Below are 27,041 nucleotides of genomic sequence, written 5' to 3'. Positions count from 1 at the left end.
TGGATGGCTGAGGCACCACCCTCTACCGCACCAAGGCGCGGGGGCTTCCGCGGCTGTGCAGGGAAAACCCGGCCGAGGCAACCTCTTTAGGAGCAGCCGGCACTGTGCGGCCTCCAGCCGAGAGGGGGTGCTGTGGAACGATAGCCGCTTCCGGCCCGCTTTTTCCTTCCTCCTGCCGCTGGCGCCAGCACGTCCTGTTTTCGTTGGCTGCGTTCGGATGGTGGCTGCCATTGTGGCTGCTGCAGCTTGTTAGTGCTGTTCCTCGCCCGGCGTGCTGAGGGTTGTGCGGCCTCCTGCTTTGTCCGGTTCTCCTGCGCGTGGTCCCGAAGGGCGCCGCTTTCCAGCGGCCTGCGGCATGGGCCGGGAGTCACGGTGAGGCGGCGCGCTGGGCGGGCGAGCGGGCGAGTCCCTTCCTCAGGCGGGGATCGAGGTGGCCGCGGGGCCGGGCCTGGCCCGGTGCGACCCCACGTGCGGCCAGCGCTGCCCGCGGCTACTAGAGGGGCTGGGGGACCTCGGCTGAGGCAGTGGGTGTGCTTGGGTCGGCGGCGGGCACAGGGTTCTCTTGCACGGCCATCGGTCGGTTCGAGCCCTTGGAGTGGGAACACATCTCCGGGACGTCAACTACATCCCGCCATTTCCGCGGAGCTTACCCGTATCGCCTTAGTCAATAGCGACCCCAGTTGAATTTCTCACCACTTCGCGTTTGCAACATTTCTTTGGCCCCTGTCGCTCTCTACTTTAGTTTTTTGTGCGCGTGTGGTATTTTCTTAATTGAAAGGAGCGTGTGGCCAAACATTTTTACATCGCCTACAATACTACGTGACTAGGTTTGTTTTGGACTACAATAAATGCTTGTTGCATGGGCATTTATTTCGCACATAGATTTAAAATTTCTTTTTTATGTGTTTTTTATCCTTTTTAAACTGAGAACTGGGAGGTCTTATTAGAACTCTGATATCTCTTCAACATTTCAGATTGTTACCTGGTTTAGAACCTTGAGATTTTTATCTTAAATGTGCGTATTTGCTTAATGTTTAGCTGTGACTGAAAGATCATTTATATCTAGGATATAAATAATAAGTAAGTAAGGTAATAGTAGTTTACTGAGGTATAATTAACATTCAGGGAAATGGTCCACGCTTAAGGGTAGAGCTTGGTGAAATTTAGCTCATATATGAACCGTGTAACCATCACCTGGATAAAGAGTATTTCCATAACTACAGAAAATTCGTATAAAGGTCTTTTAAATTTCTGTGAAAGCATTGCTGTTCGTCTGGCCACCCAGACCAGAAACCTGGAAGTGATATTTATTTGACTGATTCTTCTCTCTTGCTGCCTACATCCAGTTAGATACTGCACCCTGTCACCATTCCTGCTCTCCCTGACTTAATTCAGGCCCTAATCATTTATTACTCATACTGCTACACCTGCCTCAAATTACCTTCCTCTGATCTTGCACTCCCAGTTGATTCCACACCGCAGCCAGAGTGACACTTCTGAAATTAACATAAGATTATGTCATTTCCTTCCTTTCATGTCTGTTGATTCCTACTGCTTCCAAGATGAAGTGAGACTCTTCAGCACAGCCTTCAGGGCCCTTCCCAAGAAGGTCCTTTCCATCTCTTCGGCCTTCTCCCCCACTTCTCTGCCTTGCCTGGCTTGTATACTAGATTTGCTGTTGCACTTGACATTTAATAGTCATTAAAATATCCAGATTTTGACGCTTCTCAACAACTCTGCACGTGACATTCTGATCCAGGCCAGCGCTGTCTCTTACTTGGACGATTGCTGTAGCATTCTACCTGTTTTCCCTGCTTCTGTCCTTGCCTTTCTTTGGTTTGTTCTCCCCTCAGCAGCCAGAGTAATGCTTTAAAAATAGTAGGGAGGTTATGTCCCTCCTCTGTGTAAAATCTTCCAATAGCTTCTCATCTTTTCTCAAAGTAAAAGAGAAAGTCCTTATAATGGCCTATAAGGCTCTCCACATTTGGCTACCATGCTGTACCTCTGACCTCATCTCATGACACTGTCTCTCACTCAATCAACTCCAACCACATCTGGTTCCTTGCTGTTCCTTAAACACACCAATCAAGGTTCCTCTTGAGGGTCTTTGCACTTACTGTGCCTTTTGCCTGGAAAGTTTCTCCCTCACATATCTCCATGGTTCCTTCCTTTACTTCCTTCAAACCTCTGAAATGGCACTTTATTAGTGAGGCCTTCTCTAATCACCTGGTGTAAAGGAGCAAACTTCCTACCTCCCATTGTCTCTCTTTTTCCTTTACTTTCATCTGTTTTTCTCCGTACCACCAAATACATATTGTATACTTATTTCTTTACTTGCCTGTCCTCTCTTCCTTCACCAGAATGCAAGTTGCTTGAGGCCCAAAGGCAGGAACTTGGTCTCTTTGGCTTACTGTCCTTCCTTCTTTTTCAGGACAGTGTGCTGTAGCAGAAGAGTTCATTCTTTCCCCCTAATTTTAAAAAAGTTTATGTGTAAGAAGTCCTTTCAATGTTTAATTTATCTGCTGAGATTTTTTTTAGAAAATAATAAAATAAATAAAATGTAATAGAAGCTGTGTTTGCTAAGCTTAATCTTTAACTTAATAATCTAGCCACTATCGGAAGCGATCAGCATCACGGGGACGCTCTGGAAGTCGATCTAGAAGTCGCTCACCCTCAGACAAAAGAAGTAAACGTGGAGATGACAGAAGGTCTAGAAGCAGGGATAGAGATAGAAGGAGAGAGAGGTCTCGTAGCAGGGATAAAAGAAGATCTCGGTCAAGAGACAGGAAGCGTCTGAGGTAAGACATTAATCTCCACAGGACTCTTGATAAATTGGACCTTCCAGCTAAATCAGGCTTCTTCAAAAATTTTGGACTAGAATTTAGTGGGCCCTTTGCAGGCCCTCTGCTTTAACCCCAGCTTGTTTGGTTAGGTACAGAAGTGATTTGCCTAGAACAAAAACTTTCAAACAGTGTTTTTTTTTCCCTTTCCACTGTCATTTTCAAACAGTGAAGTAAAAGCCAAGGTAATATGCCATCAGGGGGGTTCTAGTCTAATCCTGTCCCAAGAAAGCTGACCCCTGTGTTCAGAGCAACTGCTAGAGCTGACAGGAGAAGGAAACAGGGCAGAGCCATCTCCATACTCTGTTTGAAACTATTTTAAAGAACTTTTTTAGATTTAACCAAAGAACATCCTAATTTTTTTAGACTTGATTAAATATTCCATGGTACCACCCAAGCAGCCATAACTTTTCTGGAGGTAGAAAACAGTCTCTAAATAAAAATAATCTTCCCCACACCAAAAAAAGATTTCTAATAAAGTTTCTCATTAAAATGGGAAAGAAGACAAGGTTATAAAGAACTTTGACTTTATCTTTTTCAGACATTGGAAGGAGAGATTGCAAAAGTGTCACCTGGTACTTAGGGAAAATCCTCACCCGTAACAATGTGGATAACGCTAACTTATTCAATTTTATATTATGTGGTACCAGGAACAGTTTCATACAATTCAGTCAAGTACTTGTTAAGTGAAATTGGTCGTTTCAGATTTGGTCTTTGACTTTTTGGTGTGAAAGAATCACAAGATTTTAGAGCAAGAAGGATTTTGAGATTATTTGGTGAAGTCTCCATATTTTACAGGTGAGGAAACTGAGACCCAGAGAGTTGATCTGCCCTATGTATGTCACTAATTAGTAGTACCAGGGTAGAAATTCTTGCCTCCTCATTTTCATATCTGTGATCTTTCCACAGCCCCATTCTGCCCATCCTTATACTTAGGTTTCGGCTGTCTTTGAAATTTAGATTTTCTGCTACAGGTCATAAATTTCAAACAGCTCTTGTTACATATTTCCTCTGTTTTTCAACAAACATCACTTTGAAATTAGTATCATTTATTTCATTGACCACTTATAAGGACTGGCTTTACTTGTTCCCTGTTTAGCTGATTTGATAGTTAATTGAAATCTGTCTTTAATAATGGTAATATTAAGAAGCTTCATTCAACATGAGCCAGAACCATGGTCTGAAGTAGACGTTCCACTTGGTCATAGAATAAATGAAGTGTCCCCTTTCAGGCGTTCCAGAAGTAGAGAGAGAGATCGAAGTCGAGAGCGAAGAAGATCTCGAAGTCGAGACAGGAGACGTTCAAGGAGTAGAAGCCGGGGCCGGAGATCCCGATCCTCCAGTCCTGGCAATAAAAGCAAGAAAGCTGAGAATAGGTAGGTTGGGAACTGACTCTCTTCCCTACAGTTTTTTTAAAAAATCTTTATAAATACTGAATTTGGCTGCTGCCATGAGCTGTTAGCTGAATTATTTCAATAGGTTATAAAGCTTGTAATGCTTTTAGAAGATGCTAGATTCTATTAGTTTTAACACTCATGATGCATTGTTCTTTTATTTAATATCTGCCATTAATGGTCAGAAATGCATTTTATATACATCTTTGTGGGAACTATGTTTTTTCCTTTGAAATTATTTTCTTGGCATTTCCGATGTTGATTGACAAATAACTTTTTTACTCATGGTGTGTATTGCTGAATTGCTATTCATAATGGGTGAACTTTGCTTTTGTAAGTTAAATGTACCTGTTTCCTTAAGATGTCAGTACCATTCAATTTTGAGATATTATTTTTGTCTATTAGACATAATACATTTACTCTTTTTGTTTCTCTTGTTAGTGGTTTGTTCTTTGCCATTATTGTTTCTCAAGTGGTGTCATGGGATGTATGGATTTGTTCTGTTTTCTCTGTTTTCTCCATATTAGTTAATGAGGATTTTTGCCATGTCATTTATTTTACTTTATAAATTTTACTTTTATTTTGTCAAGGTCAGTGTAATAATGCCCATTAGGATTTTTTTTTTTTTTTTTTTTTTGCGGTACGCGGGCCTCTCACTGTTGTGGCCTCTCCCGTTGCGGAGCACAGGCTCTGGACACGCAGGCTCAGCGGCCATGGCTCACGGGCCCAGCCGCTCCGCGGCATGTGGGATCTTCCCGGACCGGGGCACAAACCCGTGTCCCCTGCATCAGCAGGCGGACTCTCAACCACTGTGCCACCAGGGAAGCCCTGGGATTATTTTAAATTTTAAAATATAAATTCAGAGAAATGAGTGAAATATAAACATGCAGCTTATTAAATAATTATAAAGCAAGATCCATGTAACCGCCACCAAAGTCAAGAAATAGAACATTTTCTCTACCCCCGGAAGCCCTCCATGTCCCTTCTCTAACCCAGCTCCCTCCTTCTCTGTATAAAATCACTCCTGACTTTTGTGCTAGTAATTTGTGTCCTAATTGTTTCCTTATAGTTTTACCACCTGTGTGTGTAACTGGAAAAAGAATAGATTTATATGTTTTTTAACTTTACATGAATGAGTCTTCTTTTGCGTTTTTGCTCAACATTGAGAGTTATCTATGTTGCTCATAACAGTAGTTTATTTTTATTGCTGAACACTATTCTGTGGTATAAATATACCACTATTTATTTATCCATTCTACTGAGATGGATGTTTGGGTTGTTTTAACTTTGGGGCTATTATGAACATTTTTGTATATATATCCTAGTATACATGTGTATGAGTTTCCCTTGGGTATATATATAGGAGTGAAGTTACATGGTCATAGAATAAACATAGCTTCATTTTAACTAAGTAATCCGAAATGCTTTCCAAGGAGTTTGTACTAATTATACTTCCAGCAGTATATGAGAATTGTATCCCTCCGTACCCTTGCCAGTATTAGGTATTGTCAGTCCTTTTTTTTTTTTTTTTTTTTTTTTGCGGTACGCTGGCCTCTCACTGTTGTGGCCCCTCCTGTTGTGGAGCACAGACTCTCGCCGCGCAGGCTCAGCAACCATGGCTCACGGGCCCAGCCGCTCCACGGCATGTGGGACCTTCCCGGACCGGGGCACGAACCTGTGTCCCCTGCATTGGCAGGCGGACTCTTAACCACTGTGCCACCAGGGAAGCCCTGTCAGTCCTTTTAATTTTTGTTTATTTGTTAGACATATAATAGCAATATCATTGTGGTTTTAATTTGCATTTCCTTGATTACTAATGAAGTTGAACACTTTTTCATATGTTTCTTGGTCATTCAGATTTCCTCTTTTCTAAAGTACATGTTTAAATGTTTTGCTCATTTTCCTATTGGGTTGTTTCTGTCATTAAAAATTGATTTATAGGGGGTTTTTGTTTTTAAATATTCTGGATAGTTGTTTTTTGTCATTTATGTGAGGGGCAGATATATTACTCTGGTTTGTCTTTTTACTCTGTAATGATACTTTTGAGGAACAAAGACTTAAGAAAGAAGAAGCATTCATAAAATGAAGAAAATTAATAAGATGATTGAGGAAAACCTGACAAGGGCAGTGTGAAAAAAGAAGATTATAGGCTATACTCAGTCTAAACATAAAGGATTAGCATGCTGCTTTTAACAATATATAAAAAAGATAATACAATCATAAACTAGTTGGATTTATTCCAGAAATGGAAGGTTGGTTTAACATTGGAAAATCAATCAGTATGATCCTTTACATTAATAAGATTCAAGGAGAAAAGTCTTGGTTATCTAAGTAGATTCAGGAAAAGCATCTTATTAACTTCAACATACATTGATGTTTAAAAGTTCTTAGCAGACATGAATAGAAAAGTATTTGATAAACTGATTAGAAAATTAGGAATGCAAAGGGCATAAACACTTTTGAAGAACAAGTTATGAGGGCTTGCACTCATCAAGACTTGTCATAAAGTTATAGAAATTAAGAGTGTTGCTTTATTGTAAGGATAGACAAGTAGATCACTGGAACCATATAAAGAACTCAGAATCAGATCCACGCATATAAGGTCATTTGATAAATGACAGTGGTGACATTGTAAATAGTAGGAAAAAGTTTTTCCAAATAAATGGTGTTAGGGACATTTGCTATCCTTTAATAAAATAGGACTGGCTACCTCATTCTGTGTGCAAAAAGCATTTCCAAACAGATTAAAAACCAAATTAGATGTCAAAGCTATAAACTTTTTAGGAGTTTGTCCTAGAGAATATCTTCTTTGCCTCTTGAGTATCTTCATCAAAGTTGGAAAAATTTCTAAGATGCTTTAAAAAGCACAAATCATAAAGGAGGGAAAAAGGTCAACTAATTTGATTACATTACAATTAAGGGATTTTATTCATTATTAGATGCCCTAAGTAGGGTCAAAATGCAAGCCTATTGGGATTTTAAATATTATTACATATATCATTTGTCTTGTAGACTATTAATGTCTTCGTGTATTTCTCCATTTGTTAAGTTTTAACTTTGTTATTTAAATTTTGTAATTATTTTTATATGCTGTGTCCAGTTTTCCTTTGGTCAGTTTCCAGATATCTAATAATATTTGCAGTTAGTGTCATGGGATTAATTCTTCATTTTATTTCCAAAGTGTTTATTAATGGTATATAAAAATTCAGTTGACTCTTGGAAGTTTATTTCTTACATAAAAAGTAAAATACAAGTCTAGGTATTCTAAAATTAATGTTTCCAAAAACAAATAGATGATGTCCCTCTCTTTCTCTCTCTTTTTTGGTAGGTCTAGGTCCAAAGAGAAAACAGATAGTGGGGAAAGTTCTAAAGAGAAGAAAAAAGACAAAGATGACAAAGAGGATGAAAAAGAAAAGGATGCCGGTGTATGTTTACTAACATAAGTAATCGTATAATATCAATTTTGTTTCTGTAGTGACAAATTCTTGTTTTTTAATGCTGTGTGTTTTATTTTTAAGTAGATGATAATAGGTTTGTAAAATAAACAGGTAAAATAATAGTTGTCCCATGAGAAAATTTTTCAGAAAAAAGTTGCATATCTATACAAATTATCTAATTTTATGTGCAAAATGTGATCATACTATATGCACTATTCTGTGCCTTGCTTTTTGTCACCTTTAAATTATGAATTATTTTATCAGTATATAAGGTCTTAAGAGTAATAAATAGCAGTATACGAACTATCTAACTTAAGAAGTAGAATGCCTTTCTGTTTTCATTTGTTAAATATTGGATATCTTTCTGTAGCTGCATACAGAGGTAGAGCTTGTTGTTTGTAATGCCTGCATAGTGTTTTGTTGAAAAAAGGTAGATGGATATTTAGGCTGTCTCCAGTCTGTAGTTATAAACAATGGTATATTAATCCTTGTACACATGTGTTTTGTGAATATAGTATAGGGTAAATTGGTATCAGTAAAATAAATGATTTTGTCAATGGGTATATATATATATAGCTTTCCCTCAGTATCCTAGGGGGATTGGTTATAGGACCCCTGCAGATACCAAAATCTTCAGATGTTCAAGTCCCTTATATAAAATGATGTAGTATAACTTACGCATATCCCCCCCACATACATTGTCGTCTCTAGATTACTTATGATACCTAATATGACGTAAATGCTGCGTGAATAGTTGTAAACATAATGTAAATGCTATGTGAACAGTTGCCAGCATGGGGCAAATTCAAGTTTTGATTTTTGGAACTTTCTGGAATTTTTTTTCCTGAATACTTTTGATCCACAGTTTGTTGAATTCTGAGGGTGTGGACTCACAGACACAGAGGGCTGGCTGTATACATTTAACATTTTGATAAATAGTATCAAATTGCTCTCCAAAAAAGTTGTATAAGTTTTATGATTTTAGACATATGAAAATGTCTGTTTCTTCACATTCTTGCTAACATGGGTATTTCAAAATTTAATTTTTGCCAGTGTAATTGGTTTCTTGTTACTTTGAGTTGCATATCTTTAAATATAAGTAAACATTTTTAAATGCTATGAACATAATGTAAACTAATAATTAAATAAGGTATTTTAAATTTATTTACTATTTGCACTTTTCTTAGAATGCCTAGTCATATCTTTTGCCCGTTTTAGAATATATTATGGCTTCACTTTTTTTTCTTTTTTTTTTGAGTTCTATTTGTTTAGTGTTTTTTTTTTTAAGGGACCTGCTTTCTGAGCAGTGTATCTAAGAAAAGATAAAACACAAGAAGTCTGGGAGTCTGGTTTCTGATCTAGTTTCTACTAGTCTTGAATGAGTGGGTGATCTTGAGAAAAACACATAAGCTTTCTGGGGCTCATCTTCAGAGAGTATGGAATTATTATAAAGGATATAAATTCAGGAGCAAAGCTTTTTGTTTGTTTAAGAAATAAACTTATTTTAAAAATACAAACATAATATAACCATATTATAAAATACTTGGAAAGTCAGAAATAATTCTCTGTAATCCCAGGTGCCCAAAATGCCATCATCATTATCATTTATTAATATTTTCTTTGACTTTTATACATGTGTATTTCCATAACTACCTGTAAGGTAGCGTGTCTAAAATTTTGATTTCTATAATGCTTAATTTTTAAGTCCCTGATTATGACTGTGCAAATGATTTGCTCTCTCCTTTTAAGACTATTATTAATAATCTTGATACAGGCTTTAGAATGGCTGTTCCTAGGAAACCTAGACCTAAAGGCTAAAAGATCAAAACTTCTTAATCAAGTTGATAAATAGCTTTCATTTACTCAGTAATTTGTAATAGAAAATTGCTTTTCATGGAGGCAATCTTGGAGGAGTTTGGAGGATTTAAAGTTGAGAATAACTAATAACTAGGAAACTTTGCTTACTAGTTCATTTAGTTTCCACTTAGAGGGAGAAATTGAATTCATGTGTGCATATTGCTTGTAACTAAAATGAGATTAATTTATGGTGTTTGAAGTCTGTCTGCTTTCTTAGTTGAAGATGCTTTTTATTGTGACTTCATTTTGCTAGTTTATTCCTGAATATATTTAAAAGATGTGTGATCTAAATCTGGTCTAAATTTAGGAGTTTTGTGTACATCTATTTTCACGAGTTTTGTGTACATCTATTTTTCCTTTTTTTATACTTTGGAGAAGTTATCTGGAATGTCACTTGGAGTAAAATTGTTGATCCTTATTTCCCTCTCTCTATTTCTCTTTTCTTCCCCCAAGAACTTTGACCAGAATAAGCTAGAAGAAGAAATGAGAAAGCGAAAAGAAAGGGTAGAGAAATGGCGGGAAGAACAACGTAAAAAGGCCATGGAAAACATAGGGGAACTGAAAAAGGAAATTGAAGAGATGAAACAAGGGAAAAAATGGAGTTTAGAAGATGATGATGGTATATTGATTTGTTAGACTAATAGACTATATAACAATTCATGTAGAATATTCTAGAATTATGAGTAATAGGCCATTTTTATCGTGGAAAAATATACATAATATTTACTATTTTAACCATTTTTAAGTGTACAATTCAGTGACAATTAAGCACATTCACAGTGTTGTGCAACCTTCACCACTGTCCATTTCCAGAACTAAACAAAAACTCTGTACCTCATTCAACAGTAATTCTCCATCCTGTCTCCCTCCCCCCCATTTCTGGTAACTTCTAATCCACTTTCTGATTCTGTGAATTGCCTATTTTAGGTACTTCATATAAGTGGAATCATACAATATTTGTCTTTTTGTGTCTGGCTTATTTCACTTAGCAGAGTGTCTTCAAGTTTCATCCATGTTGTAGCATGTATCAGAATTTCCTTTTTTAAGGCTGGATAGTATTACATGGTACATATATACTGCATTTTCTTTACCTATTAGTCTGTTGCTGCATATATAAGTTTCCATCTTTTGGGTATTGTGAATAATGCTTCTATGAGAACTGGTGTGCAAGTATCTGATTGAGTCCCAACTTTCAGTTCTTTTGGGTATATACCTAGAAGTGGAATCACTAGTTTCTTTTTGAGATTTTTAAATGCCCCTTTTAATGTTTACATTAAATTTTAAAATTGTATAGTAGTGTTTGGTAAGGATCACTGATTTTACCTTAGAGTGGAGAGTTAGGTGCTTATGGGCATAGTCAGTAAATAGCTCTTTAATTTTTTACTTCAAATGTTAGTAATGAGGGTAAGTTAAGGGCATGTTTTCAAGTCCCTCTGATTTTTTCATAAATTATAAGAGAAACATTTCCCCTCCACATCTGATATTGATGTTTAAGATTTTAGTAAAGTGGAAGAGTGTGAGATATTATAGGAAAAGGGAATTTTGCTCCATTTTTTGTGAAAATTCCTGTGAATTTTTCATTTTCTGTGAAAGTTGAACTAAATAGATAAATGGTTTATACCTTTAAGGAGTGATGATATCTTAGTTATGTAAAGAACATTAGATTGTCTTTAATTAAGAATGTGCTATTATTTTTTCTTTGTGTGATTTAAAGAAAGATAATTGCAAGAAATAAACATACCATTTTAGCAGACAGAGTTTTTAGTTCTGCTTCTGCTAGCGTAGTTGTAAAACCATACTGGAGATCCATTTTTTACACATATTAGTCTTTCTTCCTCTTTTCAGTTTAATAATTTATAATTTATTTCTTTTATTAGTATTATTCAAAACTAATACCTGCTGGATTTAAAACCTTGCCAGTGTGAGTATTTGAACTGCGTTGTGCCTGGGTTAATTGGTAAGGAAGGTGTTTGGATAGTAAGAGAAAAGGCTTTAATGGGGGGTGTGTGGTCTCATTGTGAAGTATTTCCTTTTGAAACACAAATTCAAAGAAGTGTATTCTCATATTTTAGATGATGAAGATGATCCTGCAGAGGCTGAAAAGGAAGGAAATGAAATGGAGGGTGAAGAGTTAGATCCATTAGATGCTTACATGGAAGAAGTGAAAGAGGAAGTAAAAAAGTTTAATATGAGAAGTGTGAAAGGTGGTGGGGGAAATGAAAAGGTATGGAATTTTCTCCTATTTTTAAAGATGTACATTCCTAATTGGGTAACTTGAATTCATTGGTGCATTGACCTACTACTGACATGCATGGCTTTGTAAAGTTAATGATTTTGTTTCCTTCCCCATCTCAGAAGTGTCAATACTTTTCTAAATAGCAGAGATACTAGTGAGTTTTAACTGCAGATGTTCTTTTAGAAGTCACTGTTAACTACCATCATCTTTGTTTAGTATTTTTTCTTACTTGTTGCCTTCTCAGTAGGTCCTCTTCAGTAGGTCCTCTTCAATAAGCCCTGAATAGGTCCTTCTCCAGCACTCCCATCTTTTATACTCCTGATCCTCTTTACTCTAGTTTTTCTTTTTCTTAATAGCATGTATTACCTTTTGAAAAATTATATAAATTAATTTTTTGTTGTGTTTATTGTTTGTTCCTTCTTCTAAAAACTTCCCAAGAGCAGTGATCTTTATCGTACCTGTCTTGTTTATTGATTTATCCTAAGGTCCCAGAATAGTATTTGGCTTGTTGAATGAGTGAAAATGAACATTTAGTAGTATTTTTAAAATAAATTATATTACATAATGTTATATAAGATTATATATTATATACTGCATACCTATATATTAATGTGTTACAAAATATAATGCAATTGTATTACATTTTTTTAAAAAGTTTTAAAAAATATTTATTTGATTGCGTCCGGTCTTAGTTGCGGCATGCAGGATCTTTGTTGCGGCATGTAGGCTTCTCTAGTTGCGGCGTGTGGGCTTCTCTAGTTGTGGCGTGCGGGCTCAGTAGTTGCGGCATGTGGGATCTTAGTTCCCCAACCAGGGATCAAACCCACATCCCCTGCATTGGAAGGCAGATTCTTAACCACTGGACCATCAGGGAAGTACCTACATTTTTAAATTCAAGCAAGTCAGGAGAAAGCAGACCACTTTTTGTTTCTTCATTAGGTTGTCACTAACAACTAAGTTAATTCAAATTATAAATTGTGACAGTTATCATTGTGTTTCATTTGGTGTATAATTTGTGTTTCAACTTTACAGTGTTTTATATTCTTTTTTTAGAAGTCTGGGCCAACAGTCACAAAAGTTGTCACTGTTGTCACAACCAAAAAAGCAGTCGTAGATTCTGATAAGAAGAAAGGTGAGCTAATGGAGAATGACCAGGATGCCATGGAGGTAATTCTTCATTAATTTTTATTTATTTATTTATGGCTGCGTTGGGTCTTCGTTGCTGTGCGCGGGCCTTCTCCAGTTGCGGTGAGTGGGGGCTACTCCCCGCTGTGGTGCATGGGCCTCTCATTGCAGTGGCTTCTCTTGCTGCAGAGCACAGGCTCTAGGCGCCCAGGCCTCAGGAGTTGTGGCTCGCAGGCTCTGGAGCACAGGCTCAGTAGTGGCACATGGGCTTAGTTGCTCCGCGGCATGTGGGATCCTCCTGGACCAGGGCTCAAACCTGTGTCCCCTGCATTGGCAGACGGGCTCTCAACCACTGCGCCACCAGGGAAGCCCCCTTCATTAATTTTTGACTTTGTTTGCGATACTGTCCTAGAAATATTTATAAGAAAGCATTGATGGAAGTGTGCTCTTCAGTTACTCTTAGGAGAAATTCTTGCTATTCTCAACAGTATTGTAGCCGCATATTCAAACTGGTAGGACGTTCTAACATCTTTGACCTCTTGCTGTATGCCCATTGTTTTTTTAATTGAAGTATAGTTGATTTATAATACAGTGTTAGTTTCAGGTATACAGCAAAGTGATTCTGATATATCTATCTATCTATAGGTATATATACATATATATACACATACACACAAACACATATATACACACATGTGTATATATATATATTTTTTTAGATTCTTTTCCATTTTAGGTTATTACATGATATTACATATAGCTCCCTGTGCTATACAGTGAATCCTTGTTGTTTATTTTATGTATAGCAGTTTGTGTCTGTTAATCCCATACTCCTAATTTATTCCCCTTTCCCCTTTGATAGCCCTAAGTTTGTTTTCTGTGTCTGTGAGTCTGTTTCTGTTTTGCAAATAAATTCATTTGTATTATTTTTAAGATTCCACGTATAAGTGATCTCATATAATATTTGTCTTTCTCTGTCTGACTAAATTCACATAGTATGGTATTCTCTAGGTTCATCCGTGTTGCTGCACAAGTGTATGCCCACTATTTGATTCCCACTTGTCCCTCATCAGCTCATCCCAGACATAGAATAGGGAGAGAAGAAATGAAGTGACAGAATAAATTAAATTTTTTTCCTATTAGCACTCATTGTAAAGATTTATATAGAGTAAACTATAGGAAAACTTTATTAAAGCCGTGTTAAAATTATTTTTTTATTTTAGCTTTATATTGTTATTATAGCTTTCTATAAGGGCAAAGAAAAAATAAACTAAGTTGGAAAATTCAGAAAATAAAGTAAAAGCCAAAGAATATTTTCTAGGAGAGGAAGATCTTTAAAACTAGGAATATTTCTTCCCATAGCAGAAAGTAGTAATGGATTTAGCTCTTAATTTTTCTTTTTTAATTATAGTATTCTTCAGAGGAGGAAGAAGTTGATCTTCAGACTGCCCTTACAGGTTATCAGACAAAGCAGAGAAAGCTTCTAGAACCAGTGGATCATGGAAAAATTGAATATGAACAATTCAGAAAAAACTTTTATGTTGAAGTTCCAGAACTGGCAAAAATGTCTCAAGAGGGTAGAATTTTTTTATTCATTTATTGGCTATTGTGGGAACAGAGGGAGTACACTTCACCTTGCCTGGGAGGAATGTTGATAGGCCTGTGAGTTGATGCATGAGTAGGAGGAATTTGCCTGGCTTACCTGGAGAAATGAGAGAGAACTAGAAGGTGAGAAGTCATTCTAGAGAGTAGGACAACATCCGCAAAGATTTGGAGTAGTGAGGAATTAGTGTGTTTTTGGAAACATTAAAAAAAATGAGCAAAAATTAGTCTGGCTCATGTAGTTGAGATTTTTAGCATCGAAAATACTCTTCATGTGAAGTTAGCAAATAAAATATTGTTAACCTTTTCTGATATTTGAGAGTTAGGAACCAATGTGAATCTGTGATATTGATAGAATAAGGATAATCTGGGCAACCCTTGCTTAAAGAACAAGTGGTTGTATTACTTGTCAATCATTGTTCTTTTATTGCTGGTACAATTTAAGTCAAAATAAAAGCCAAATTGTAGAAATTGGAGTGTTTCTTTTGTTCCTAATTGGTTGCAACAGTAATCACTTTAGTTGTCTCTCTGAGCTGTTCAGTGCTTTGTCACGTAGCTTTTCCATGGAATTATCTTCAGGAGCACTAGAAAAGAACTGAAAATTCTTAATCTTACCATGCCTCATTGAAAAGTAGAAGGCACTAATAGAACAATATTTAAGAGATTTTAATCTGGATTTTGTTTTGTAGAGGTGAATGTATTTCGGTTGGAAATGGAGGGCATTATTGTCAAGGGAAAAGGTTGCCCCAAACCAATTAAATCTTGGGTTCAGTGTGGGATTTCTATGAAGATCTTAAATTCTCTCAAAAAGTAAGTGTTCAGTGGTTGTCCACATTTTTCAATATCTTGCTACTAAAAATAGCCCTTTACACAAATAATTCCTTTGCTTACATTTTTAATCTAATGGGAAAACTTGATTATTTTTTCTTAAACAGCTTTATTGAGATATAATTTACATACCATAAAATTTACCCTTTAAGTTTACAATTTGATGATTTTTAGTATATTTATGGAGTTGTGCAGTCATTACCATAATCTAATTTTACAATATTTTCATTATCCCCAAAAGAGGCCTGGATCCACTAGTAGTCAGTTTTCTCCTTTCTCCTCCACATTAGGCAACCTCTCATCTACTATTTTTATAGATTTTTCTATTCTGGACATTTCATATAAATAAGATCATACTAATATAGTCTTTTGTGACTGGCTTCTTTCAATTAGCGTAGTATTTTCAAATATTTCTACATCATCCATGATGTAGAATGTCTCAGGACTTCATTCCTTTTCATTTTATGGATATACATTTTGGAAAACTTTTACAGTTTGAGGGACCCAGAGATCACAGTTCTTACCTTGTCTTCCTTTGGTTTGCTTTTTAAGGCATGGTTATGAAAAGCCTACACCAATCCAAACCCAGGCGATTCCTGCTATAATGTCTGGACGAGATTTGATTGGTATTGCCAAGACAGGAAGTGGAAAGACCATTGCCTTTCTGTTGCCCATGTTTAGACACATCATGGATCAGAGGTCATTAGAAGAAGGAGAGGGGCCAATAGGTACAATTCCTTTCATTAAACTATTTTTTCAGTTAACAACTTTGTTGTCAGTTAATCAGAAAGACCTGATGCTTTGTAATGTTAATTATAACAATAAAGATGTCTTTATGTACATTTCCTTTATGAATTTGGCACTTTGGGGCTGATTTCCCCTTACCAGCAGGTGGAGTGAGAATCTTCAGAGCTCTGGAGTGACATCTCAGAAGTACAAAAACAGCCTCTCCTGGCACAGCTCAGTTTTTAAACTCTGACTCGGCAGGTAGACTCCTCGTGCATCTATCTGTTTATTTATGTTGAGGTTTGTTCTTAGCGGCTTATCAGTGGATCTATAAACTCAACATAGAAGATTATAGAGAAGTGTATTTTTCTTTTCTTTTTTTTTTTTTGGCCTTAAAAGGCTGTAGTGCCAACATTTCATTCAGGATTAGGTCTTTAGATTCAGTTTTCTTGATTCATTTGGCAGAGATCTCTTCTCCAAATTTGAGTAGGGTTTTGGAAAGTTGTTCAACCCCTCTCTTGGCAAGAGAGGGCGCAGTATATTTCTCCTCTGTCTGTGCCCCTCAGACCAAGGTTGTTTCCGGAAGCCACGGCATGGCTCTTCAGCACAGTGAGTCACTTGATTATCTTTGCTCTGTGATTTGCAGTTGAGAATGATTTGCATTCTTTTCAACCAAGTATTTTCCTGATGGTTGAGTAAGATATTTAACTCTCATTTATCTTCCTATAGCATGTTCTTAAAATTATCCTTCACCACAATCTCTGCTATTACAAAACTTTTGAAATAGGATTTTCAAAGGTGCATAAAACAAGTTAAAACAAAAATTAGACTAAGATCTGAACTTGATTGCAGAGGTTAAATTTAACACTATAAAGCTTAGCCTCTCAAGAATTTTGGTGGTTAGGCTTTTGACATATTTATCTTTTCAGCTGTCATCATGACTCCAACTCGAGAACTGGCTTTACAAATTACTAAAGAATGTAAGAAGTTTTCGAAGACCTTGGGCCTTAGAGTGGTCTGTGTTTATGGAGGAACAGGAATCAGTGAGCAGGTAGTTATAAAAGGAACATTCAGTTTTTGCAATCTTTTAAAAATTGAATGACTTAATAATGTAAAAGTGATTTTTTGCTTTAGTGTTTTCTGTATTGATTGCTTCTAAAATCTTTAAAATGAGGTGTGAAAATAATAGTAAGAATGAATTATGTTAAAGTTATATTTTAGAATTTTTGAGTCATTTTCATATCTTAGCTTTCCCGTGCTTGTCTTTCCCCGCTCAAGGAAGCAGATTATTTTTTCCATTTTACAGATGTTCAGAAAGGTTAAGTTGACCAAAGTCTTTAGCTTAGTAAGACTTTGTCCTAGAATCTAGGTCTTACGATTCCTGGACCAACATTTATTTTCTCTAATCTAAATGACATCTTTAAAAGGTGGTTTTGAGTGGGATGTATTAATATCAGAGTTACATCTGCATTCTTAAATGATTTTAGTGAGAATTATTTAAACATACCTTCATTCACTCTCTTTAGATTGGCATTTCTCCATGTGTCTTCTAAAGAATGCTAGTCATCAGATATTTTGCTTTAACTAGAAAAAGGAAAAATACTGGGTTCTGTGGTCAAATAAGTTTTGGAAATGTTGGACTATGCACAGTTAAAATTTTCTTTCCTGCAAGACTTCTTGTTGTTAATAAGCTAATGTATATTGTGATGCTAGAAAAAAACGGGATAAATTAAGTGGCGTTTTCTGAACATATTTAACTCCCAAACCCTTTCTGAGGACTTGTCTTCTCAGATTTTAGACACATCTTGGGAATATTTGCTTTTGTTATCCCAATGCTATTTTAAACACTTGAACTTAGTTTTCTGAGTTTATCTGTGTCAGTTTTTTTGGCCATAGCCTGTAGTAAATACAGTTACAAAATAAGCTGGTACATGCATGCATATTTATATAGAAGTCAAACAAAGTTTTATGATGTCTAACAAAGTCTAGTGTTTTCCATTCTATTTCATTTTTAAAACGCAGGTTGTGACTTACTGATTTTGTGATTCACTAATGGAAACAAATCTCAATTTGAAAAACATTGATCTATCAAATTTCTTTATTTACTGCTCTCTCATATTCCTTTCTTGGTTTTGAGGAGTTGTGTCAAATTAAAATTGGTAAAAACCTCTGGTTTTCATTGATTTCAAAGTTACAGCATCATGTGGTCTTTCTGCTGCTTCCTATTCCTTTAGTAGTGCTCCAGCATTCCAAAGAATTAAGCAGGAGGCTTTGGTGTCTTCTAATCAGACCTGGCTGTCTTACCTTATGGAGCTCTGCAAGGACCTCAGTCAGTATTTTCAAGTCTGTAAAGAAGCATTAGTGATAAATACACTATAAAATTGCATCTTTTCTTATTAGATTGCTGAGCTGAAAAGAGGTGCTGAAATTATTGTTTGCACACCTGGTCGAATGATTGACATGTTAGCAGCTAACAGTGGTAAGTCAGGGGTGTTGGGGTTTTTGTTGTTGTTGTTGTTTGTTTTTTTGTTCTCTTTTCTCTTTGAATTCTGTACATTTTTGTTAAAGCAGATACAAGAAACAAGAAACCACCAAAGGGTTTCTACATTTCTTCTTGAAGCTGTAATATCTTGAAATTTGTATTGTAACAAGCTTTTGTTGCAAGTATTCATAATATTTTTGCAATTTAATTAAAAAAAATTTTTTTCACAACTACTCCATCTGATTTTTTTTTTTAAGCACTTAACATGGATTTTAAATTCAATTTTGGCCTAGCTTTGCTTTTAAAAGGGTGGGGGACTATTTTTTTTTATTGTACAATTTAGACTTTTTCTCCATAGGAGTACTTTCTTACAATACTAGATAAGTTAAGATCTTGCAGCTTCAAGAAAATTTATCTTTTGTAAATTTGCATGTTTTTAGCTCAAATATTGTGCTTTGTTAAGTTATTCCCTATCAAAACTGTTACTAAACTGTTGACATTATTTAACTTCTGTGGAGAAAGGCCCTTCAAGATTTATAGAACTGGGCTTCCGAGACTTAAACCATCAAAGGTAGGTAATTTAATGCTGTTCCCAATCTTGCAAAACTAATTGGGGCTGCACATGTTAGTATGGAATACTTAAATATTAGAAAGCATTTATTTTGGCACATTTCTGTTTTTTGAAGAAAATGCTTTCAAAGGTTTCCATTGTAGTATTCAGTATATATATATCAGAGTATTTAAAACTTTGAGTAATGCATGTTTCTAATAGCATTTTGCTTGGATTTCTATGTACACTTAATTCTAATTCTATATGAAGTTGGTAAAGTGACATTGGTATTGATAAGTCATTGTGCTTGTATAGCATATGAAAAGTTTTGGGTTGAATGCTAATGAAATCATTCCTTGTTTTTTCTCAATGCTGCATTGATTGTCTCCTCCTGAAATTCATCTTGATTAATTTTATCTTTTCCCTTTATCTGTCCTTTTGGTTTATATTTAATAACTGTTTTATACATGTTTTTGCCAGGTGATTGAATCAACAATTGATAGAAATGCTTGTGTTAATCCTTTAGAAAGGGTTTCCTGTCTATGTGTTTAGTTTTTTTCTGGCTAAGAAGCCAGTTGCATTTACTTAAACCAGTGGGAGCACTGTGTAAAATAGGATTTGTATCTTTGTATAGAAAAATGTATCTATGTATACATTGATTTTTAAAATTTTTGTGTAATATGTTAGTTACCTAGTGATATTGAATAGCTTCTTATTTATGTTTTGACATGCCCGTTAGAAGCTTCTAACTGTATATAAGTAGGTTATGTACTACATAAAGTATTGTAAAGAGATTTTCTGCGTCTGAAGTAGTTAGCACTGGAACTTGCTTTCCACACATACGCTGTAATCTCTAATATGTTTTTTCCTAGGTGATGCTGTCAGATAATGGCTGATGTGGCTCGATGCTCCATCTCAGTCTTAGTTTTATGATGTGTTTTGGAGAGGGCTGTTTTCTGAATTTTACAGGTTCTTCAGGCCCTATGATGGTATGCAAGAGACGAGTTTGACAAAATAAAGGGCCTCATATACCCACTGTCAGAAAGTATTTGCCAGTAGATTAAGATATTGTAAACCAAAATTTCTTTTCACTGTTTAAAGATACCTAACTCACCCCTCTGGTTAAGTCAGGCATTTTAGTTCCCTTTACAGTTTTTTAAAGATTTTGGTAGTTATAAAATGAATTGTGACTGATTTTTAGTTTTCTTTTTGTCTTTATTTTTTTTCCTCATGTTAGGTCGGGTTACAAATCTTCGAAGAGTGACTTATGTTGTTTTAGATGAAGCAGACAGAATGTTTGACATGGGTTTTGAACCACAGGTATTTATTAAATTTCTTAGTGTTTTGAACTATAAAGTAAACCTTGTAACTGCCATGAGCATGAAATATTTGTATGGTTTCTGAAATTCTCACACACATTTCTGTTGTGTGGTGATACAGTGGATTGAGGACATAGGGAATTGAAGTAGATATTTATGTTTTGGATTCTTCATTAAACTTGTTCAGGAGGTATTTGTGCAGGCTTTCCTAAGCCATCTAAAACCATCACTGGTAAAATTAGAAGTGGAGTCCTAATAGAAACTTAAGCTTTCATATTTTATAGTTTTCATTGTACTTCCAAATAAATTGCTTTAATTCATGCTTTTCACTACCTTATGATCTAGATAGCACAGGTTGTTTACAGTCTCCAGATGTATAAACTAAGGCCCAAGGCATTTGTCTAGCTTAGATTTTATATTCTTCATATGTGCAGTTTCCTTCAATACAAAATTTTAGTGATAAAAGCCTAAAGGCTACAGAAAAAAAAAAAAAGCCTAAAGAAAAACATGTTAAAAGGTGGTAGAGGGACTTCCTTGGTGGTCCAGTGGGTAAGACTCCATGCTTCCAATGCATGGTGCCCAGGTTCAATCCCTGGTTGGGGAACTAGATCCCGCATGCATGCTGCAACTAAGAACCGGCATGCCACAACTAAGACCCGGCTCAGCAATCAATCAATCAATCAACCAGTCAATAATTAATTAATTAATTAATTTTTTTAAAAGGTGGTAGAAATTTTTCTTAGCAAGAGGAGCTGTATGAGTAGAGTAGTCAATGTGCTATGGATGCCAAAAAAATGCTTTTAAATCACAAACTGCAGTAATAGAAATGGAATATTGGAAAGGGATATGGTTAAAGTGTTCATTCTTTTCCGTTTATTCATGTATTCTCCAAAAATGTATTACCTGTCATATGATAGTGCATGTACTGTGTTTAGATTTAGGGACCACATTCTAAATGAGATACAGAGGAGCATATAAGAATAAACAGGACTATGGTAATACTTGAGCCATGTGAGAAACAGTTAAAGGAATGAGGAATATTTAGCTTGAAGTAGGGGATTTGGTAGCATCCTTTAATTCTTTGAATAAAGTCTATCACATGAAAGAAGCATGAAATTTATCCTTTGGGTCCCAACCAGTAGGACTGGGATAGTGGGGAAGATATAGGGAGCTTGATCTGAGCGTAATGTGAAAAAGGACTGGATAAGCATTTTGGGGAGATTAAACAGGTTACTTTGTAGGAGGGAGATATTGAATATGCTTTTTATCGATGTGTTCTAGTAGAGACAGCAGGTCCATTTGTAGAAAGAGAGTAGAGGGAGTTGAAGAAGTCAGGTGGAATATGGAGCTAGGTGCCCTTTCCCAGTCAGTTTAGTGGTTTTTATCGTATTCCTGGAACTTTACAACCATCACCACTATCCAATATCAGAACATTTTCATGCCCTCTCACCAAAACTGTCCTAATTAGTTGCTTTTGTTTTGAGTCATATCATTGTGAATTTTTAAAAGTCTCCTTTCTATAATGTTTTGTCATTCTGGAGGGTGTAAAAATAGATGCATGTATTCAATCTTTCATTTTTAACCAGAAATTGATCTCATGGCTTTTTCTTGGTATATTCCTTTGTTTATGGACTGCTTTTTCAGTAGAAAGTGCTTGGAGGTACATTCTTTGAGTCTTTGCATGTCTGGAAAGTCTTTGGTCTACCCTCACATTTATTTGACATTTAGCCAGATATGAGGTGAGGATTATTTTCCCTCAGAATTTCTTTTTGTCTCCATTGGTTTTCTTTCTTTTCTTTTTTAAAAAATATTTATTTATTTGGCTGTGCTGGATCTTAGTTTCGGCATACGGGATCTTTAGTTGTGGCATGTGGGATCTAGTTTCCTGACCAGGGATTGAACCTGGGCCCGCTGCATTGGGAGTGTGGAGTCTTAGCCACTGGACCACCAGGAAGTCCCTCCATTGGTTTTCTTGAGAAATTCAATGTTACTCAGTTATTAACCTTTTGTATTTAATTTGTACTTTTTGTCTTGAAACTTTTTGGATCTTTATCCTAATGTTCTGTGTCATTTAGGCTTGTTTTCTTCAACTAGTGTCCTGACTACTTGGTGGGTTCTTTCCGTCTAGAAACTCAAATCCTTCCGTTTTGAGAAATTTTCTTGAATTACTTTTTGATAATTTCCTTCTGTTTTCTGGAACTCTTATTATTTGACTGTTGGACCTTTTGGACTCATCCTTCAATTTTCTTAGTTTTTCTTAAGTATTTTGCATCTCTGTCATTTTGCTGTACTAGGAGATTTCCTAAACTCGAAGCTTTCAACCTTTCTGTTGAATTTTTAAATTCTGCTTTCATAATTTTAATTTATAAATGTTCTTTTCTTTTCTCTGAATTTTTATTTTAAATGGCATCCTGTTCTTGTCTCATAGATACAGAAATTTCTTAAGTTTCCCTGGATATTGATAGTTTTTTGAAATTTTCATCTCCTTGCATAATCTCTTTCTCCCTTCTTGCTTTTTTCTTTTTTTTCTGTGTTTGCCAGTACATTTGAAAGCTTTAGGTTAAACAGATTCAAGAACACTGAAATAGTCTTACATTTGTTAAAGAAATCAACTTTTAGTTTTCCTACAAGGAAAACACCAGTTCCTGACAATTTTTTACTAGCAAGTTGTACCAGACATTCAAGGAGTAAATAATTATGTTCCTAATCATACTTTATTCCGAAGTATAAAAAAGAGGGAATACTCATCAATTTATAAGGTCATTATAATCTTTTACTTTTAAAAGAGCTCTGTTAAGGTCCAATTATATACCATAGAACTCACTTTAAAGTGTGTAATAAAATGGGTTTTAGTACACATACAGATTTGTTCAGCCATCACCACAATTCAGTTTTAGAAGATTTCTTTCACCAGAAAAATGTCCTGTGCCTGTCTGCATTCATTTCCTATTTACACCTCAGCCCGAGGCAGCCACTAATTTGCTTTCTGTCTTAAGAGATTTGCCTTTTCTGGACATTTCATATAAATGGAATCATACAGGGAGTTCCCTAGTGGTCCAGTGATTAGGACTCAGTGCTTTCACTGCTGTAGTCTGGGTTCAGTCCCTGGTCAGGGAACTAAGATCCCGCAAGCCGTGCTGTCGGGGGTGGAGGGGGTGGAGAATCATACAGTATACATCTAGCTTATATTTATTTCACTTATCATATGTGTTTGAGCTTCATTTATGTCCTAGCATTTGTCAATACTTTATTCCTTTAATTGCTGAGTAATTAATATTCCGTCATATGAATATATGTCATATTTTGTTTCTCCATTAGCCAGCTGATGAACATTTGGATTATTTCCATGATTAGCAATAATGCTGCTAGGAACATTTGTATACAAGTCTTTGTATGGACATACTTCTTCGTATATTTTGAATAGATTACCTAGGAGTAGAATTCCTGATTGTATGGTAATTTATGTTTAACTTTCTAAGAAACTGTCAGACTTTTCCATAGTAGCTATTCTATTTTATAGGCCAATATAATATTGATACAGAAATCAAACGTTATGTTATGGTTTTATGTACAATGATGCAAAACCCCTAAAAAATATATTAAGGAACCAAATATAGCAATGTTTAAAATAGATAATTAATCATATCGAAGTTAGTATCCTTTGGATGCAAGGCTGGTTTAACATTAGAAAAATCAAGTAATGTAATCCACCCTGTTACCAGAATAGAGGGAAAAACCATACTATTATCTCAAATAATGTAGAAAAGCATTTGATAAAATTTCACTGATGGTTTAAAAATTCAGCACACTAGGACTAGTAGGGAGCTACCAGAATAAGCCTGTAGCAAACCTTACACCTAATGGTGCAGCTTTGAAGCTTTTAACATAAGAAAGAAAATTAAGTAGTGAACACTCACTCAACACTTTGCTGGAGGTCCTAGCACAGTAAGCAAGAAAAAGGTATAATATTTAGAAAGGAAGAAACAAGTGTTATCTGCAGATGATGTGACTATCTTTGTAGAAGACTCAAAATAATATACAGATAAATTATTAGAATTGATAAAGAGAATAGTAAAATTTCTGGACACGAAGTCAGTAAAGAAAAGTCATTTGCAGTTCTTTTCCCAGTAAGTTAGAAAATGTACTTTAGAAATCATATAAGTTACAAAAGCTTGAAAAAATAAGCTTGACAAAGATGTGTAATATGTATCTGGAGAAAACTGAAACTTTACTGGAAAACATTAAAGAGAACTTAACTCTGAAATTTATGTAAAGATCAAGTGGTAAAGAGCAATCCTTCTGAAGAAGAGAAACAGGATAGGGTGTAAGAGAAGCCACTTCTTGAAAGTCTAGTTCATTCCCATTTTAGGATTTAGTTTTCTTGGGTCTGCTAAGTCAGGTACCACTTAATCAAAATGTTGTTGCTATCGTGTCCTGTCTTGTTTTCTTTGTCTTTTTTGGTTTGTGTAATTTTTTAAAACAATCCCTGTATTGTTACATTTTACAGGGTTTTTCAAGGGAAGAGAAGTAAATATGTGCGGTCAACACTGAAACTTTTTTTTTTTTTTTTTTTTTGCTGTACACGGGCCTCTCACTGTTGTGGCCTCTCCCGTTGTGGAGCACAGGCTCTGGACGTGCAGGCTCAGCAGCCATGGCTCACGGGTCCAGCCGCTCCACGGCATGTGGGATCTTCCCGGACCGGGGCACGAACCCGTGTCCCCTGCACCGGCAGGCGGACTCTCAACCACTGTGCCACCAGGGAAGCCCCAACACTGAAACATTTTTAACTGAAAATACTGGCATAAGTTTTAAAGCCATCATTTTGGCTGCTGGGTGGAGAATAGATTTCAGATTGGACAGGAGTAAAGGCAGGAAAACCTGGTAGGAGACAATTGAAATAATCCAGATGAGAGATGGTTGAGGTTTGGACCAGGAGCCCAGGATTTCCACATGCCTTGGGTAGGGCAGCCCCTCTCACAGATATCACATCATCTTTGATTGGAGTAAAAATGTGGTCCTGTGTATTCCTGGCAAGACCTTTACCCTTTCCAGTTTCCAGCCACTCACCCCTGTCTCTCTTGAAACCATCATTAATAATTGTATTCATTATGTCTTTTTTTTCTTGTTTATGCCATAAGAATCCTAGAACTCCCTGATTCCTCCAGGGCTCTTTAGACACTGAGGTAGTTAATTGGTACCTGTATCCCACTCCCTCAACAGTATGTCCACCATCATTGTTCTTTTTTTTCCTGTAGCTTTTATCACCATTTGTAACATAATATATTTGTTTATCCATCCTCATTAGAATATAAACTCTATTAAGACGAAGTTTTTCTCTATTTTTATTGCATATTCCAAGCACTTAGAACAATGCCTGGCACATAATGGTTGCTCAGTAAAAATGTGTTGAATAAATGAAGGAAAACAGAAATAGCAGTGAGGAATAGTTGCATTGTAGGTTTAGTTTGAAGATCAAGACTACTGAATTTGTTGATGGATTGGGTGTGCAACGAGTAAGAGAGAGAGTAGTTACGGATGGCTCCCAGATTTTTGGCATAAACCAAAATGACTAGAGTTGCCATTTCTTGAGAGGGAGAAACTATGAGAGGAGCAAATTTTAGGGTAAAATCAATTATAATATTCTAAGGTAACACATTTAAAAGTCACTGAATAGATGTTTTCAAAAGTTCCTTCTACTTGGTTTTACCGTCCTACAATTTTTGGAGACTACACTCACCATGCTTATTTGTAATGTTTTCTCAGGTCATGCGCATTGTGGATAATGTTCGTCCTGACCGACAGACAGTTATGTTTTCAGCTACTTTCCCCAGAGCTATGGAGGCCTTGGCTCGCAGAATCCTGAGTAAGCCCATTGAAGTACAGGTTGGAGGCAGAAGTGTGGTTTGCTCAGATGTGGAGCAACAAGTGGTACGTACAGTCCTTAGGAAACCCCCACTTCCCTGTATGTTTAGGCACTGTGTCATCCTTTTGGGATCATTGTGATGTAGGCAGATAATTTCTAAAATTAAATAGTACACATCAACTGAAGCCTTTAACATTTTACCAAATATATATATATTTTTTAAATTTTTTATTTATTTATTCATTTATTTCTGCATTGAGTCTTCATTGCTGCGTGCAGGCTTTCTCTAGTTGTGGTGAGTGGGGTCTGCTCTTCATTGCGGTGCGTGGGTTTCTCATTGTGGTGGTTTCTCGTGGAGCACGGGCTCTAGACGCACGGGCTTCAGTAGTTGTGGCTCACGTGCTCTAGAGCGCAGGCTCAGTAGTTGTGGTACACGGGCTTAGTTGCTCCATAGCATGTGGGATCTTCCTGGACCAGGGCTCGAACCCGTGTCAGCTGCATTGGCAGGCAGAATCTTAACCACTGTGCCACCAGGAAAGCCCTACCAAATATATTTGAATTTGCTCTTCCATGGAACTGTCTGTTTAAATGCTCTTTTAGTTTTTTTCACCAGAAGTGGTGGGCTGGTGATAAAATGTCACATACCTATGTTATTCTTTGGTTAATAGGATGTGAAGTTAAGAGTCAGAGAACAGATGATCATCTGTCCACATTTGTAAGCCTCTTAGTCTCTGAAAGTTACAATTTTTTTTTTGGTCTCAGTGGTTTATCAATTAAAATCA

General features: G+C 36.1%; 1 protein-coding gene across 1 annotated transcript in view; it reads left to right on the top strand.

The window, feature by feature from the left end:
• Positions 1–218: 218 nt before the first annotated feature.
• The window catches only part of DDX46 (DEAD-box helicase 46), a 54,543-nt gene continuing 27,720 nt past the window's right edge, over positions 219–27,041 (top strand). Inside the window, exons 1-14 of the mRNA XM_079703777.1 lie at positions 219–372; positions 2,610–2,798; positions 4,073–4,216; positions 7,563–7,659; positions 9,982–10,147; positions 11,601–11,752; positions 12,818–12,931; positions 14,301–14,466; positions 15,181–15,301; positions 15,872–16,047; positions 16,975–17,096; positions 18,446–18,524; positions 20,315–20,397; positions 26,160–26,324. Coding sequence (XP_079559903.1) covers positions 356–372; positions 2,610–2,798; positions 4,073–4,216; positions 7,563–7,659; positions 9,982–10,147; positions 11,601–11,752; positions 12,818–12,931; positions 14,301–14,466; positions 15,181–15,301; positions 15,872–16,047; positions 16,975–17,096; positions 18,446–18,524; positions 20,315–20,397; positions 26,160–26,324 — 1,791 coding nt within the window. The 5' untranslated portion in view covers positions 219–355. The remainder of the gene's footprint in view (positions 373–2,609; positions 2,799–4,072; positions 4,217–7,562; positions 7,660–9,981; positions 10,148–11,600; positions 11,753–12,817; positions 12,932–14,300; positions 14,467–15,180; positions 15,302–15,871; positions 16,048–16,974; positions 17,097–18,445; positions 18,525–20,314; positions 20,398–26,159; positions 26,325–27,041) is intronic.

Source organism: Hyperoodon ampullatus (genome assembly GCF_949752795.1).
Source record: "Hyperoodon ampullatus genome assembly, chromosome: 4".
Taxonomy (NCBI): Eukaryota; Metazoa; Chordata; class Mammalia; order Artiodactyla; family Ziphiidae; genus Hyperoodon; species Hyperoodon ampullatus.
The sequence above is the reverse complement of the archived record's forward strand: the minus strand, read 5'-3'. Positions and strand labels throughout refer to the sequence as shown.